The sequence below is a fragment of the Saimiri boliviensis genome, chromosome 18, assembly GCF_048565385.1.
Source record: "Saimiri boliviensis isolate mSaiBol1 chromosome 18, mSaiBol1.pri, whole genome shotgun sequence".
Lineage (NCBI taxonomy): Eukaryota > Metazoa > Chordata > Mammalia > Primates > Cebidae > Saimiri > Saimiri boliviensis.
Window position 1 is genome coordinate 42,632,525 of NC_133466.1, and position 16,139 is coordinate 42,648,663.

General features: G+C 35.4%; 1 protein-coding gene across 5 annotated transcripts in view; it reads left to right on the forward strand.

Moving 5' to 3' along the window:
* The window catches only part of EPHA6 (EPH receptor A6), a 986,592-nt gene that overhangs the window by 848,650 nt on the left and 121,803 nt on the right, over window positions 1-16,139 (forward strand). For all 5 annotated transcript variants that reach the window (XM_074389177.1, XM_039480541.2, XM_074389178.1 and 2 more), the window contains one exon: window positions 15,141-15,350. In XM_074389177.1, the coding sequence (XP_074245278.1) occupies window positions 15,141-15,350 (210 nt within the window). The remainder of the gene's footprint in view (window positions 1-15,140; window positions 15,351-16,139) is intronic.

Genomic DNA, 16,139 nt, shown 5'->3' on the forward strand with positions numbered 1-16,139 from the left:
CGTTCATGAGGATTGAGTGTTCATGACTTAATCATTCGCCAAAAACTCCACTCTTAATACTATCACACTGGGTATTAGATTCTGGCATATGAATTTGGAAAGGACACATACATTTAAACCATAGCAACCATACACGAAAAGGTTTATTTCTGGGCTCTCTAATCCATTCCACTGATTAATATGTGTGTCTTTATGCAAATACCACAATATTTTTATTATTGTAGTTGATACCGTTTTGAAATGAGTAAATGTGAGTTCTCCAGCTGTGCTGGAGGTTAAAGGCCCCTTGAAATATAATGTGAATGCAAATTCTAGGGTGGACTTCTGTATTTCTGACAAAAAATGTGGTTGGAATTCTGATAGCTATGTTGAATCAAAGGGTTGAAAGCACCATCCTGGCCCTGTTCATCATTTTAGAGCAAAACCTTTCAGCTTGTATCTGCCAAGTATGATGATCACTGTGGATTACATATACATATACATGCATATATATAATATATGTATATATATAATGTCAAAGTAGTTTTCTTTTATTCCTAGTTTGCTGAGTGTTTTTATCATGAAACAGTGTTGAATTTAGTCAAATTTTTTTTCACCAATTTAGATCATTGTGGGGATTTCCCCCCCTTTCATTAAGTTAATATGATGTGTTACATTGATTAATTCCCTGATTTGAACCATCCTTGCATTCAATGAATTAATCCATTTAGCCATGACGTATAATACATTTAATATGGTGCTGAATTCCATTTGCTTGTATTTTGTGGAGGATTTTTTCCTGAATGGTTAAGGGATATTGGTCTACAGTACTATGGGGGTTTTTTGTAGTGTCTTTGTCTGGTTTCAGTACCACAGTAATGTTCATGGAATGGATCAAAATGTCTCTCTCCTCTTCAGTTTTTTTGGATGAAGTTCGAGGAGGATTTGTGTTAGTTCTTTAAACGTGTAGTAGACCTCACCAATGAAGCCATCATCATCAGGTCCAGGAATTTTCTTCATCAAGAGATTTTCTATTACTAATTTAATCTTCCTACTAATTATAGGTCTATTGGGGTTTTTTATTTCTTCATCATCTAGTCTTGATAGGTTTTGTGTTATTAGGGTTTTTTTCACCATTTTATCCAGGTTATCTAATTGTTCACATACAATCATTTATAGTACTGTCAGAGCCCTTTTCATTTCTGTAGAATTGATTTTAATACCCACCTTCGTTTTGGTATTAGTCATTTCAGTCTTCTCTTGATTTCCTTGGCCAGTTAAAGTTTGTTAATTTTGTTGTTCTTTTGGAAGATTCAACTTTTGGCTTTGTAGATTTTCTCTAATTCTTTTTATTCTCTATTTTATTTATCATTGCTCTAATTTTTATTTCCTTATTTTTGCTACCCTTGGGTCTAGTTTGTTCTTCTCTTGTTCCTTAAGTTGTTAAGGTAGGTTGTTGTTTTGAGGTGTTTCTTTTTTTAATACAAGCATGTATAGCTATAAATTTCCTCCTTAGCTCGGCTTTTGATGTGTATTCTACAAGTTGTAGTATGAGATATTTTCATTTTCAGTAGTCACCAAGCATTTTCTAATTTTCTTTGTGATTTCTTCTTTGATCCGTTGGTTGGGAGTTTATTGTCTATACAGAAACTTATGGATTTTTCAGTTTTTTGTTGTTAGTTACTTCCTACTTCATTTGTGGTAGTCAGAGAATATACTTTGCATGAAACCTACTATTTGAAATCTCTTGATAATTAAATTTATGGTCTGACATACGGCTTAACCAAGAAAACATGCTCTATGTAATTGTGTTCTGTTTTTCTTGGGTACAGTGTGTTCTTCCGTTAGATCTAGTTGGTTTATCGTGCCATTCAAGTCCTTTATATTTTTATCTTCTCTCTGATTGTTCTGTCCATTTTTCAGAGTGGGATTTTGAAATTTCCAACTATTATTATTGAACTGTCTGTTTCTCCCTTCAATTCTATCAATTTTTAATTCATGTATTTTGGTGGTCTTTTATTAGTTACATGAATATTTGTGATATCTTAAAATCAAGGGTATTTTTTAAATATGAAAATTTGGACAGTGTATATATACACTGAAAAGAAAGAAGAGGGGGAATTTTTAAAAATGAATTAATAAAACAAAAGATTTCAGAAGATGAAAAGGTATAAAATCAAGGAACCCGGTGGAGGATTGACTTTGGAGAGCAGAAGCCTCCACATCTCCCAGGGCTGGAATGTCGCACATCTAGATAGCTTTATGAGGAGCATGCATAAATAGAAGGAAATGATACCTGAGTCTATTGCATTTCCTCACAAAGTAGTAGGAGAGGTTTTATGGGAATTTGAGGGCAAACTTTCCTTTAAGGTGAATGTTTGAAATAATTATTGAAATTTAAAAGAAATGTAGCTGATTATGGAAATGCTGGGCCATGAAGAGCAAGTTCTACTACAGAGACTGTTTCTTAGGGTCCCAGCAGGTGCAACCAACCAAAAATCTTTCTTAAAGTTATTAATGGTATAAAATATAAGTATCCAGGAGAGATTGTCTTTTGGGCTGTTGGACCAATTCTTTGTGCTCATTATATATATTATTTCCCCAAACTTGCCAGTCCTCATCTCGGTCCTAGAGAAAAATAACTAATCATGCTGAACATTCAACTGATGCTGAAGAGCCTAAATGTGTTATGGCAGTGATGTGCATTCTTATGCGATTTTCTACATTAATACTCAACTCCCCAAATGTGAGAGTGAAGATACTAGAAACTATGGCTTGTAGAGCACGTACAAAAGCAAAACAAGTATGCCAAAAGGGAACTGAGGATGGTAGTGAAGGGATCACACAGGTAACAGACAGTGAGTCCATGCTAGCTGAAGAAGGAAATAAAGAGTCTGATAGACCAGAAATAATCAAAATTATATGGGCTAGAAGTCTTCATTGCATAGACAAGGAAATATAGTTGAGTATGAGGGTAAGAGAGGAAGGGAAAGAAGAATGTGGCCAGAAAGCAAGTTACGGGCAGTAGTGTGCTAGAGCCAGATTGTATCCGTTTGCAAGAGCTGGTTAATAAACTGTTAGTAGTTTGAAATTTGCTATGATGGGAGTATATACACCACAGGAATTGGCAGATGCTACAAGTCAGGATTTTCTGTCTTATTTTTCTGCAGAGAGCAGAAAAATTATTATATTATTATATTATATTATATTATATATGTAATTATATAATATATTATATAATTAATATATATTATTTCTATATTATAATATAAATATATAAATATATAAATATATAATATATAAATATATGTTATAATTATAATATATAAATATATATTATATAATTAATATATATTTATATATTATTATATTATAAATATATAATTATATTATAAATGTATATAATAATATATTATATTATTATAATATAGTATATTATATATTATTATTATATATTATAATATTATATTATATTATAATTATTATATTATATTATATTACCAACATAATACTAGGTATGTGTTTAAGATTTCTGAAGCGAGGCAGTTTCAGAAATGACAACTTCGAGATGTTCATTTGGGAGTCTGTGGCTGAAGTAAAGATGAGATTAATATGCTTAATTAACTAACATAACTAACATTTGCGTGTGCTTTCTATGAGCCAGGCATGATTCCAGTCCCATGCATGAGCTCACTTATTGTTTAAAACAGCCCTATGAAGTAGTTATCATTACATTTTACCAATGACCAAACTGAGACAAAGCAAGTTAGGTCACTTACCCAATGTCAAACAGCTGATAAATTACTTAGTCATTTGTTACGCAAATAGATATTGACAAACTGCAGTAGGCCAGGTACTTTCTGGATCCTGGAATACAGAAGTAAGCGAAAGAGAAATAAAAATTTAATGGATAGAGAAATAAGAGTCTAGCAATTATATGGTATATCAGATGGTGTGACTGATGTGGAGAAAAATAAAGCAGGGAAAAGACAGGTGGAGTTGAGAGTGGGTTTCAGGATTACATTGAGTCGCAGAGAGGGTCTCACCGAAAAATGGCCTTTAAGTAAAGATTTGAAGAAGGTAAGGGAGCAAAGAAAGTGGATACCTGAGGGAAAATATTCCAGGGAGCAGTAATAGCAAATGCCAATTCTCTGAAACGGGAGCATTTCATTTCAATAGAACTGCAAATAAGTATTTGTGCTTGACGAACATACGCCTGTTTTCCTAAAACAATGCCAAATTATGCGTGTTGGCTCTTCGTAATCGTTAGCATGAACCTTTTACTCTGCAGTTAGAATAATAAAATATATAGCCACCCTATCATCTGGCTAGAGTGGAGTATGGAAGGAGAAGGATGGTAAAAGATAAAGTCAGAGCAGATGGAGACCGAAAGGGGAACATCTCTTGGACAGCAATGACTCTCACCCTTGGCTGTATATTATAAGCATTTAAATTGGAAGACCTTTTAAACATCTCAAGTTCCAGGCTTTACCCCAGACCAATGAAATCAAAATCTCTTGGGATAGGACATATGCATCAGTATTTGTCAAGGGTTCCCCCAGTTGACTCCAGTATGCAGCCGAGTTGGAAAACTATTGAAATGAGGCATAGTAGGCCATTATAATGACTTTGGCTTTTCTCTGGGTAATATGCGAAGCCATTGTAGTACTTGGAATAGAGGCACGGCATGATGATCTAATTACTATATTTTATAAGGATCTCTCTGGCTGCTGTATTGAGAAGTGATTATAGTGAGGCACAACTGGATGCAGGGAAATTAGGAGGCTTTTGCCATAATCCAGGTAAGAGATAATGATCCTTTAAACTAGGATAGTTGCAGTGGAGTTCATGGGAAATGGTCCAGGTCTATGATGTATGTTGAAAGTACAGCCGGCCGGGTGCAGTGGCTCACGCCTGTAACCCCAGCAGTCTGGGAGGCTGAGGCAGGTGGATCACGAGGTCAAGAGATCGAGACCATTCTGGTCAACATGGTGAAACCCTGTCTCTACTAAAAATACAAAAAGTAGCTGGGCAAGGTGGGATGTGCCTGTAATCCCAGCTACTCGGGAGGCTGAGGCAGGAGAATTGCCTGAACCCAGGAGGCGGAGGTTGCGCTGAGCCGAGATCGCGCCATTGCACTCCAGCCTGGGTAGCAAGAGCAAAACTCCGTCTCAAAAAAAAACGAAGCGAAAGTACAGCCAGTAGGATTTGCTGATGGATTAGACAAAGTGTTTAAAAAATAAAGAGAGAAAACCCAAGGACAACTTTTACCTACACAATAAGTTCAATTGTAGGCAATAACTGCTTCCTAAGGTTATTGCACTATAGTATTGAATGGATAATAGACATAAAATTCCTAGAGCAGTGTCTGCCGCATAATGAGGTATTCATAGTCTCATCTATTATTATATTATATCTCAGAAGATGTCACTAAGAGTCGTAAAGTTGTCTGTTACTTCCTGGTCTGTTTTTTTCAGGTGGCTAAAAATAGTTTTAATTTTTACCATTTAACAAATGTAGATATGCTTCAAGAATATGAGTATTGAAATAATACAGGTACATATCAGCATTTCAAAAGCAATTTGAGACATTTGAAGAGTTTCCTTGAGCAAATGCAAAGCAAATATTAATTTAACAATTAAAGAGATCTTTTAAATATGTATGTACTCAAATTATAAATCTAGTAAAGATGGTATTGTACCTTATACTAGTTATTTATTAATAATGAGAGCTGTATTTTATTAGCACACTTTTCTTGTAAATTGTGTGCACGTGGTTATATTTGTGCTGAGGTAGAAGAGTGAAATTAAATAACACTCATTTTATATTCAGCAGTGAAAAAGAAGAAAACTGCATTTACTCATCAATAACTGTTAATTAATTTATGTATTGGAAGCCTTCATCCCAAGGCTAGAGTGCAGTAGTGTGATCATAGTTCACTGCAACCTCAAATGCCTGAGTTTGAGATTCTCCAAACTCAGGCTCTAGAATAGCTGGGATTACAGACATGCACCACCATGCCTGGCTAATTTTTTTATTTGTGTAGAGATAGAGTCTTATTATGTTGCCCAGGCTTGTTTCAACCACCTGGCCTCAAATGATCCTCCTGCTTCAGCCTCCCAAAATGCTGGGATTAGAGATGTGAGCCACCATACCTGGCCAACTGTTTTTAAAACATAAAAATTATAGTTGAAACACACCTTAATTACATTTTAAGAAAAAAAATAGGTGAAACTTCATGCAGCAGAATGTTATTTACTACACCTGTGATAACTTAATGCTGACTACTATTCTAAAAATAATGTGACATCAGATATCCACATATATGAGAGTATGATGTGCTTAGAATCATGTATATAATATGGATGGGTGAACTTTTCTTTTTAAATTAGGAGTCTGAGCAGCAATATTCAATAGCATGAATATACCTCTTTAAACATTGTATTAACTGATACCATGAAATTGTAATTGATAATTCTCCTCATTAATTCTCCTTTCACATACAAAACTATATTGATCTTTGGATTGTATGTAATTTATAAGTATATTTATATATAAAGAAATTCTATGTAGTTTTCCTGAACTCCTCTATGGTCACTACTATCCCTGTATTATTTACAAAACTGAATATTAAACCCTAAACATAATTCTCAACCATGCCCAATAACTAGAATCACCATCCTAGAGAGATTTTACCAGATGCATATGCAAACACACACAGATACATTCTGTAAAAACTTCCCTGGATTATTCTGATATACTCTAATAATGCTTCATCAAGATGATGGCACTCTGTGACACCCCACTCCAAATGCCAACCACAATAACTTTAAATTTAATTTTGACTTTGTATAAATGTAGCATACAGTAACTCCTGTAGATTACTTTCACATAAACCAAAGCAGAAGTTTTTTTTTTTGAAAAAAGCAAATTCAGTTTGTAAACTAAAGCTATATTACATTCAAATTCATTTTTGCTCTTAAAATATAATTCTGAAATCCAACCACCATGTTTCACAAACCTATATCTACTTATTTGCTTCCTAAGTTTTTAAGTGTATTTGAAATGACATTTTTCGTTTTCTTGATTATTGAAATTACTGATTTCACTCTTGGTGGCCTCTCTCAACTACAACTAAAAATATAACTGTGCGCAGCTTAAGTTCAAAATATACGATGACTACAGGAGAAGGAGATTGAAGGATTTATTAAGTTAAATTATAATAAGATTTCCAATTGGGGAGACCCCAGAACCAAGACGATTTTCGATGAAAGGGAGATAGTTACTTACTTATTTGGTAGTTATTCTTAAAACAAGAGTGATTTGATCTTGTCAAATCTATAAAAAATCCTAAACACTTCTTTTTCAAATTCAAGATTGTTTTAAAAAGTCATAGCCTAGTCACCTTTTTGATTTAGAAACATATAAAAACAGAAATTTAACTGTAAACTTAAGTTATAGAAGTAATCCTCCAAGGACTGTTTTCTGCAAAGTCGTTTATAAATTAATTGTTCAGAACTCAAAATGCATTTTTCCATAAATATTTCTTCTAAAGATATGGCAGAATTCTCTGGGCATACTTATAAAACCCTTTTTAATGCACACTATAGCTAAAAGATAAAACATCCCATAGGAAAGATGGCTGGGAGTTTCCTTCAAAAATGGGAAAATTTGTTTTCCTTCATACTATGTGACTTGCCCTGGGCAGAATTTTTAAGGCGGTTTTTCTATATCATCTATCTATTTCTTCATGTCTTCTTCCCAAGTCTTCAAATATAAAACTTACTGTGAGTAACCACATGGGGTAGCACATCTTCATCCCCTCCTGCCTGAGGTTAGGTCTTTTTCCACCCTATAAAATCCCCTGTATCCTGGACTTTCGTTCCATCCTAATCTAAGCTCCCAATTCCTCATTGGCACAAATCTTAGCTGGATATTAGGTGAGATTGATGTATCTGAGTATGTGACTCACATATACTATTCTAATTCCTCCAGATGATTTTTCATCTTTGACTTCATTTGTAAACCCTAAAAATATTTTAATAGAGGAATTTCAGAGAGCAAAACAAAAAGTAGAAACATGAGGATACATTTCTACCGAAGGACAATTAGAACCCCAGAAGTCAGATTCTCTGTGTTCTTCCGGCTCTTCAGAGCTGTCCATCTTTTGTCTCGTATGAACACCGTGCATTTCTAACATCTGGTTTTTTGAAAATGACCTCTAGCAACACAAAAACAGGGGAGCAAGAGGTTTACAGTGTCCAGTGTTTTTTACACCTTGCTCCTTTGTAAACCATCTAGTAAGGTAGATGTCCTGCATAGCCATTTTATAGCTCAAGTCAAAGGTTTGGAATTAATAATTGTACAAGGCTTTAACTAATCCTTCTATTTTTGTCATTTCGTTCTGAAAGGCTGGTGCCATTTCTCGTAATTCATAGTTAGTGAACTAAAAAGGCTTTTGATGTACATACAGACCAACTTCCATGATTTCATTTTTTTGCTTAAACTGTCGTTATCCAACAGTGTTTACTGAACCAGATTGGTGAGGAATCTGTGAAATTTGATTTGTTTATTGTAGATACCCATGACACCACATTGTGAAACGTATCCTTTCAATGTTTGTAGAATAAGTGATATGCAATTTTTGTTAATTCTCCTCAGGAATAGCAGCTTATCATCTACCAGTTATAGTGTCATTTACCATCATATTTAATGTTTTAAAGCCACTGAATCGCCAGAGTTATCTGCTTTAGTAATGCACATTTTTCAGCCATAAAGTTTGAGGGCAGTGATTTGTATTTTACGGTCCACAGATCTTTGACAGTTAAAGCTATTTGGCTGATGGGCTTGACATCAGTGATTCTCCATTGAAGATCTGAACAGAAATATAGCAGAAATCTATATAAGATATTTAGTTCCCTCTTCCTCACTCGTCAGCAAAAATACAAAAATTTGGTAGTAGTCATAATCAGAGCCTTGCCCTCGGAAGTGGAAATGGCTCCAAGTGTAATCAACACTTCGATACTCTTGTTCATTCATGATATTTGCAGGGAATCTCCTATAGTAAATATGATTTTCATTAAAAATACTTTAAGAAACTGTCTTACTACGTACTGAAAGTTTGAAAGCTTCACTCCTTTAAGGGAAAATAAATGAATTCGGTACAGTTAAATTTAGTGAATATCTATTAAATATCCACTGGGTGCTGGGCGAGTGCTAGGCCCTGGGATTACAAGGGTGAACAAGACAAGATTTGCTCATCATCCCCAAGGTCATGCCAAGCCAAGCCAGTGGGAGAGACAAACACATACATATTTGATTTTAGCCAGTGTTGATATAGACAGGGTGATTTGAGAGCAATAGAGAGAGAAGCTTGGTCCAACTGGCTTCGTCTCTAAAATAGATCTCAAACCGTGCCAGGCCACCACTCTCTCTCATATTACTCTAAGAGCTTCCAAACTGATTATTCTGTGTCTGCTCTATATATGCAAACATTACTCCCCAGTCACAATTCATCTTTAACCTCTCATCACATTTGTAAGAGATTTCGGACTCTTTATAAAGGCGTACAAGGCCCCACCTGATTTTTCCTCTGCTTTCCTTTCTAGTATTCCTCTTACTCTCCCTCTCACTCATCAAGCTCCAGCCTCATGGGTCTTCATTTCTCAAGCACGCCAAACGCACTCCTAACCTAAGCCATTTACACGTGCTAGGAACTTCCTCAGGCTTCATCATGTCATTCTCTTTCATCTATTGCATTTTACTTATTTTACATAAAGTTCAACATGACTTAAAAGGATATCATTGACTTTTCACTTATTTATTTTCTGTCTCTCTACCTCCAATCAAACGTAGGTACAGCTGGAGCAGTTTTGCTTTCTGTTTTGCTTCCCACATGGACTCCTAGCACCTAGAACCATAGTAACTGGCCCATAGGACACTCAGGGAGTGTGGTTGGAATAAACTGGAGGGTTCAGCAAGGGCCTCCTGGAAGAGATAATACGTGTCACAAAAACCTCAGGTCACAAAGAGTAGAATGACATTCCTAGAAGAGGGAATTGTATAAGCAAAGCACATTACACATGAAACAGCATATTGCAGGGTGAGTTAAGCACATGCAAAAATAAATAAATAAAGCATAATGGGGTATGCAGCTAAAGATATGAGCAAGGTTCAGGTCTTTGTATTCATGAATAAGACGCTTCACTTTATTCCGTCATTAAAAATCGTTGAAGTGTTTTCAGCGAGTCACAGGGTAAGATTTGTATTTTCACAGAAAACCTTGTTAGACAGTAATGTGATGGCTTCAAGACAGCCTGGCACTCAGATCCTATGTTGGTCCTAACCTCACTCTGAGCACTTGGGCTCAGCCTAAGATGAACGGACACTGAGAGGCGTGAAGTGTTTGTGGGATACAATCCAGGAAGCAGGGCCTTGACAACCATCGTGAAGAGCTTGGGTTACTGCAAAGACAATGTGACATGTCATTTACTTTTACTGCTCAGATCTGGGGGCTGCTGTGCTCTGGGGTCTGAAGGAGTCTGATGGAGCTCTGCAGCTTTTAGAAACAGCAGGCATTATTATGTATAGCTTTCAGAAACCCCTTCCAATCAGGCTCACCCTTTCTGTCAGTTAGAGGGTAAACTCCATGTTTCTCGGCAGTCAGGCTGAGAGAGCAAAAAAAATAGGGATGAAGACAAACTGAATTCTAGCTACTAATCTCTAAGATGCAGTATATAAATATGCCATATTCACTGTCTTTCATTTGAATCTGCCTTCCTGGGAAGAGACCATATGTCATAAAAAAAATTCATAGTTTCTTTTAGATTAATCTTCAGTAGGAAGCCCAAAAATATTAAATCTCGTTGCTCTCACATTTTTCTCCTCCTCTCATAAACAATTCAATTCAATGTGAATTAATATTTATCGAGTACTGACACAATGCATGGCAATATACTGGATGCTGTAATAGAACTGCTACATATAAGGGACAATACCCATGTCCTACTTTAAGAAAACAGTGCATTTTATACAAGGCAATAGGAACAATATAACAGTAACAACCCATGCACCACAAGATGGTATCAAAGGTTATTTAATTCTGTCATCATGTGTTAGCCATCTACCATATTCAAGGAAACCAATATGTTCTAAACCAAATTTGAGGAGGCTATGTTGACGAAGACCGGAAAAAAGAATATAGATTTTGTTTGAATAAGAGAGTTGCATCATGTGTAGAGAAACAGATTTGGGCTATGCCTCATGTATGAATAAATGGGGCTGTTCCTCTCAGCCAGACAGAGATGAATAGATCTTCATCTGTTGATTTATCTGGAGTGTTTATTTGTTTGTTTTTGGTGAAATGATCTAAGAGCACTTTTAGACATTGCTTTATCATGCTGATGCTGCCCAAACTAGCCCAGAATTAGGTAAAATTTGGTTCAGCTGGTTTTCCAAAAACTCCAGTAGGTAAGAATACAGGCTCTGTCATTGCATGCATTCAAATCTTGACTCCAACATTTACTACGTTATTAGATGTCTTTGTCCTTCAGTTTTACCATCTACAAGTTGAAGATAATCACTACATTGACACCATGTCAATGTGGAGAGGATGAAATAAAATCCTTAGTCTGGGACTGGCTTACAGCATTCAATGAATGTTAGCTGTTTTTTCTCCTATAATAATGTGGGAGAAATTAAGATACACATTCCCAAAAGAATACAGAACTGTTTGGGAGCTTTTGTTTCACCAAGCCCACATTTTATAAACAGTAGATAGACCGATGGATAGATGGATAGATCATGGATAAATAGATGACTGTAGTGGTAGAGAGATAAATGAACACAGGTTGAGCTCCCTGGAAAAGATTATAAAAATATGTGCAACAGGAACTTTTTTCGGAGGGCTCACAGGATCGACTTCCTTATTCCTATAGCTTCCAGAGTTTTGCAAGCTGATAACCCGTAACCGAATCCCTCTTTAGGGAATGTTCCTGGCTAAAGAAAGATACCTCGCCCAAGGCCATGATCCCTTTACAGGAGCAGCCTGAATCCAGTGATTGATGTAGGAGGACAAGGATCCAGTCTTTCTTTCTTCAGTTTGAGCCAACTCTAAGGAGTTATCCCAGATCCAGAACATCCCATAAAATCGACGAGGCCAGCTGTAACCTGCTGCGGCCCGATCCCGCTTACTTCTCTTCCTCAGAGGTGTTGATGCTGAGAGTGTGTCATCAAGGATCATGATTTAATGAAACTCCTAAGATTTACTACTTCATCAAGGACATTCTTAAGAAAAACTCGCTTTTTGTTCTTCCTGTGAGTGCCTGTGTCAGAGAAGAATATGAGAAAACTCGTATAGTTTGGTTTGGTGCTGCTGACGTGATTCCTGATGAGGTTTCTGCAGTTTTACCCATCAGCGTTTCATGCCATGTGTGCAAGTGCCAGCCTAGTGAAAAAAAGGCGAAAACATGTATTTAGTGCTACTATGGAAGTAATTTTGACCTCATGGACCCCTGGAATGTCATGGCCAATGGTTTAGAAGTAAATACGATTCATTTATAGTCCTATAAAAGAACATGAAGAAAGTTGTTTAGATTCTTTTAATATACCAAAATCGTATTTTTTAAATGATACCGCTTATCATTGTTAGAACCATTATTACCATAGCGGTTGACATGAAAGCAGTTAATCCAAATCTTCAAATGTTGGTGACAAAAAAGATTTTAAGATTAATTTTAAAAATAACTTGCACAATAATCAAAAAACAGAAGTAGTTCAAATATCCATCACCTGATGAATAGACAAAAGGAATAGAAATTATCTAGCAGTAAAAAGAATAAATTCCTGATACACGCTACGAGGCGGATGAACCTTGAAAACATACGAGGTGAAAGAAGACGGTCGCAAAAGACCACATATTGTGTGATTTCAATCAAGAGATATCCAGAATAGGCAAATACATAGAGCTAGCAACTAGCTTACTGGTCGCCCAGTGTGGTGGGAGGAGTTAGGAGAAATGAGGGCTTATTGCTAGTAAGTATGGGCCTTTTCAAAGGGGATGACGAGAAAGTTCTAGAATTGATTTTGGTGATAGTGGTAGAACTCTGTGAATAAGGTAAAAACTGAATTGTATACTTTAAAAGATACATTGTATGGAACATGAATCATCTCTCAATAAAAGTATTAAAAAGCAACTTGGTGCTTTGTGACACACTCAGCCAGATAGAGCATTAAATTTCAACCTGGTCTTAATAACTAGTTCTCTTTATATATGTAGAAGCATATGTGGAGAAGTGATTTTTCAGGAAAGTGAGAGGAGAATTTCCTGACTCATTAAAATTGTAAAAGAATATGTAATAACAGTAATAACAAGAACTTATTAAATAGTAACTAAATTAAATTAAATCAAGTAAGGAGCTATGCTGTGTGTTTTATATGTGATTCTCCCTGCAATTCTGAGTTAGATGACTCTTTGCCCATTGTGTCATAAGGAAACAGACACTCAAGTTTTCAGGTGCCCCATTAACATTCCCTACTCCTTTAAAATTCTGTTTGACAAGAATTATGATAGAAAGCAAATCCATTTTTTAGTAGGTAAAGGAACCAACTTTTAAACTTTAGTGTACTTCATGCTACGCTGAAAGAACTTAGGCTTTCAGTTCCATTCAAAGGTTTCAAGATTCCTAATAGAAAACTGGTAGGCAGTGTACATGATAGAAGAGGCAGATTTCATCTAATAGTGTACTGTCTGAGAAGATGGATCCGAAACAGAAAGAGCCAATAACACCAAAGATTTTCTTTGCTAAGTCATCCTTTATAAATTAATTATACAGAAGAGCCTGCTTGAATGGATATTCTTGCTGTAAGAGTGTTTTTTTAAGAGAGGGTTCTTTCCCTTCCTCTGCACTAGAGTTGGGAGATATCATCCGAGAGCTAGCAGAGAGATAAGTTGATATAGCAAGACAAAGTTGATTTCATTTGTGGTGTAAGCGTATTCATTTACCTGAACAATGAGCCATCGTTGTATAGGAGACTGTGTCACCACAACAGCTCGGGTCAGAACATCCCTGTCCTGAAGCTGCACTATGGTTTGAAATCAGATCTGTATTCATAAAAACTGCTTTAACTTGCAAAGTGTTTAAGTTTCTCTTATTTGTGCTTCTAATATATAGCATAAAGTAAGATAGCCCTGTAATCTCCTATAAATTTTGCCTGATACATAAAAGAAGAAATTTTCGTGTTTCTCTATAACTCTATTAAAGACAGCAATCTCCAAATAATTAGGTAGAATAATATGCATTATTTTTTGAACTTTAAATATTTTTATTTTCATTTCCTCTAATTTCAAGGGTATGATTTGTATCTGGTCTTGTTGATACATACATTTTGCTCAGATAACAATCGGATTTTTTTTTAACTCTCTAAAAAAAATAGATCATTTTTAAATCAAGGTGGAGGTAATAAGATGGGATTGATTACTATATAATAATACCATGCCTGACTCGTTCTCCACATTATTTAATTTAAATCTTCCAACCAGGAACTAAAATAGTCTCATTTTTATGCCAATTTTCAACAACGTTTTTATCTTCTCTACGTAATGAAAACTAAGGAAAAATCTATTATTTTCTCTTCGCTTGTGCTTTTCTTGCTCTCCTGCTGCCTTCCTATACTTGTTTTTAAATCTTTTCTTTAAATCCCATCAGATCTTTTCTTCCTGAGTCACCTGGCCTGACGACTATTTTTCACAGTATCTCCGGTTGTCACACGGGTTTTACCCAGCCCTAGGTTCCGCTGGTTCAAAGCTCACAACTAGGGAACAGGAATTCTATTTGTTTGGTAGCCTTTCCTCTTACTTTATTTTACTTTAGTTCTCTCCTATTGCCTACGTTTCTGAAATCGTTTTGTTCTGAGAGTTAATCTGGTTGATTTCCTTCTGTCCTTTGTTTAGTTGTCCTTCACTACTTCCAGTTAGAATTTCCTTTTTCTTTAAATGTCAAACAAAGTCTTACTTTTTCTTGCGAACAAAGTCAATGGTCCTCAGACTTGATGTTTATCTTCATTTAACCCAATACAATAAATGTGAGGCTCTTATTTAATACACACACACATACACACTGCATTAAAATAAATCAATGTAAACAATTGTGATTCTCTTGCAGAAGCATGATGGCCACTTCACGGTCATCCAGTTGGTTGGAATGCTCCGAGGCATCGCATCGGGCATGAAGTATCTTTCTGATATGGGTTATGTTCATCGAGACCTAGCGGCTCGGAATATATTGGTCAATAGCAACTTGGTATGCAAAGTTTCTGATTTTGGTCTCTCCAGAGTGCTGGAAGATGATCCAGAAGCTGCTTATACGACAACCGTAAGTTTATATGCCCTTTCCCAATATAGTTTGTTTACTTTTATTGTTTTTAATGTTATTAGAGTAATTCTGTTTCTACCTTTCTAATTTTCTGTTTGTATTACATTGCGAATTTGACATTATTATTTAATTGAGAAGTATTCGCTTTATCCGAGTGCCTAGTTTATAAAAACAACAACAGAAAAGGAAAAACTTTTTATGCTTGACTGTTTTCTTTCTTTCACTCCCCTGGGACTTTAACATCATGCTTAATGTCCATTTAATGACTGGATGTTATAACATGGGCTAAAGTATCTTTGATGCTTCAGTAATTTTCTTTAAATGGAGTTCTCTGTATGTAAATGGTGGAATTAATTACTAACTTAATAACAGTGAGGAGCAAGTGATTATGAAATTTTTTCCCAAATGTTTGTGAATGATCTGATCATACTTATAATGGACAATATAGATTTCTCTGGGGATATGTACGTATACTCTAAACCTTTTCCTGAATGATACTTGGAGGAAATGTGAACTGAAATGCAGTTTAAAACTTTAGAACCAAACTGTCATCCACAAATTATATCACTTCAATTTGCCCTATCAATAGTGTAAATATTTATGACTACCCTAAACCAATTCATTTAATTGATCTCTTTGATTATTGTTTTGAGAAATTTGGTCCCAAAGTCTGTTGTGCTGTCTTCAAGCTAATAATTCATAAAATTATATTCTGTTATTTTTTAAACAAACCTTCACCATTAACTCATCTGAAAATCAGTTTCAATAAAAATAAGTCAGTAAAACTAT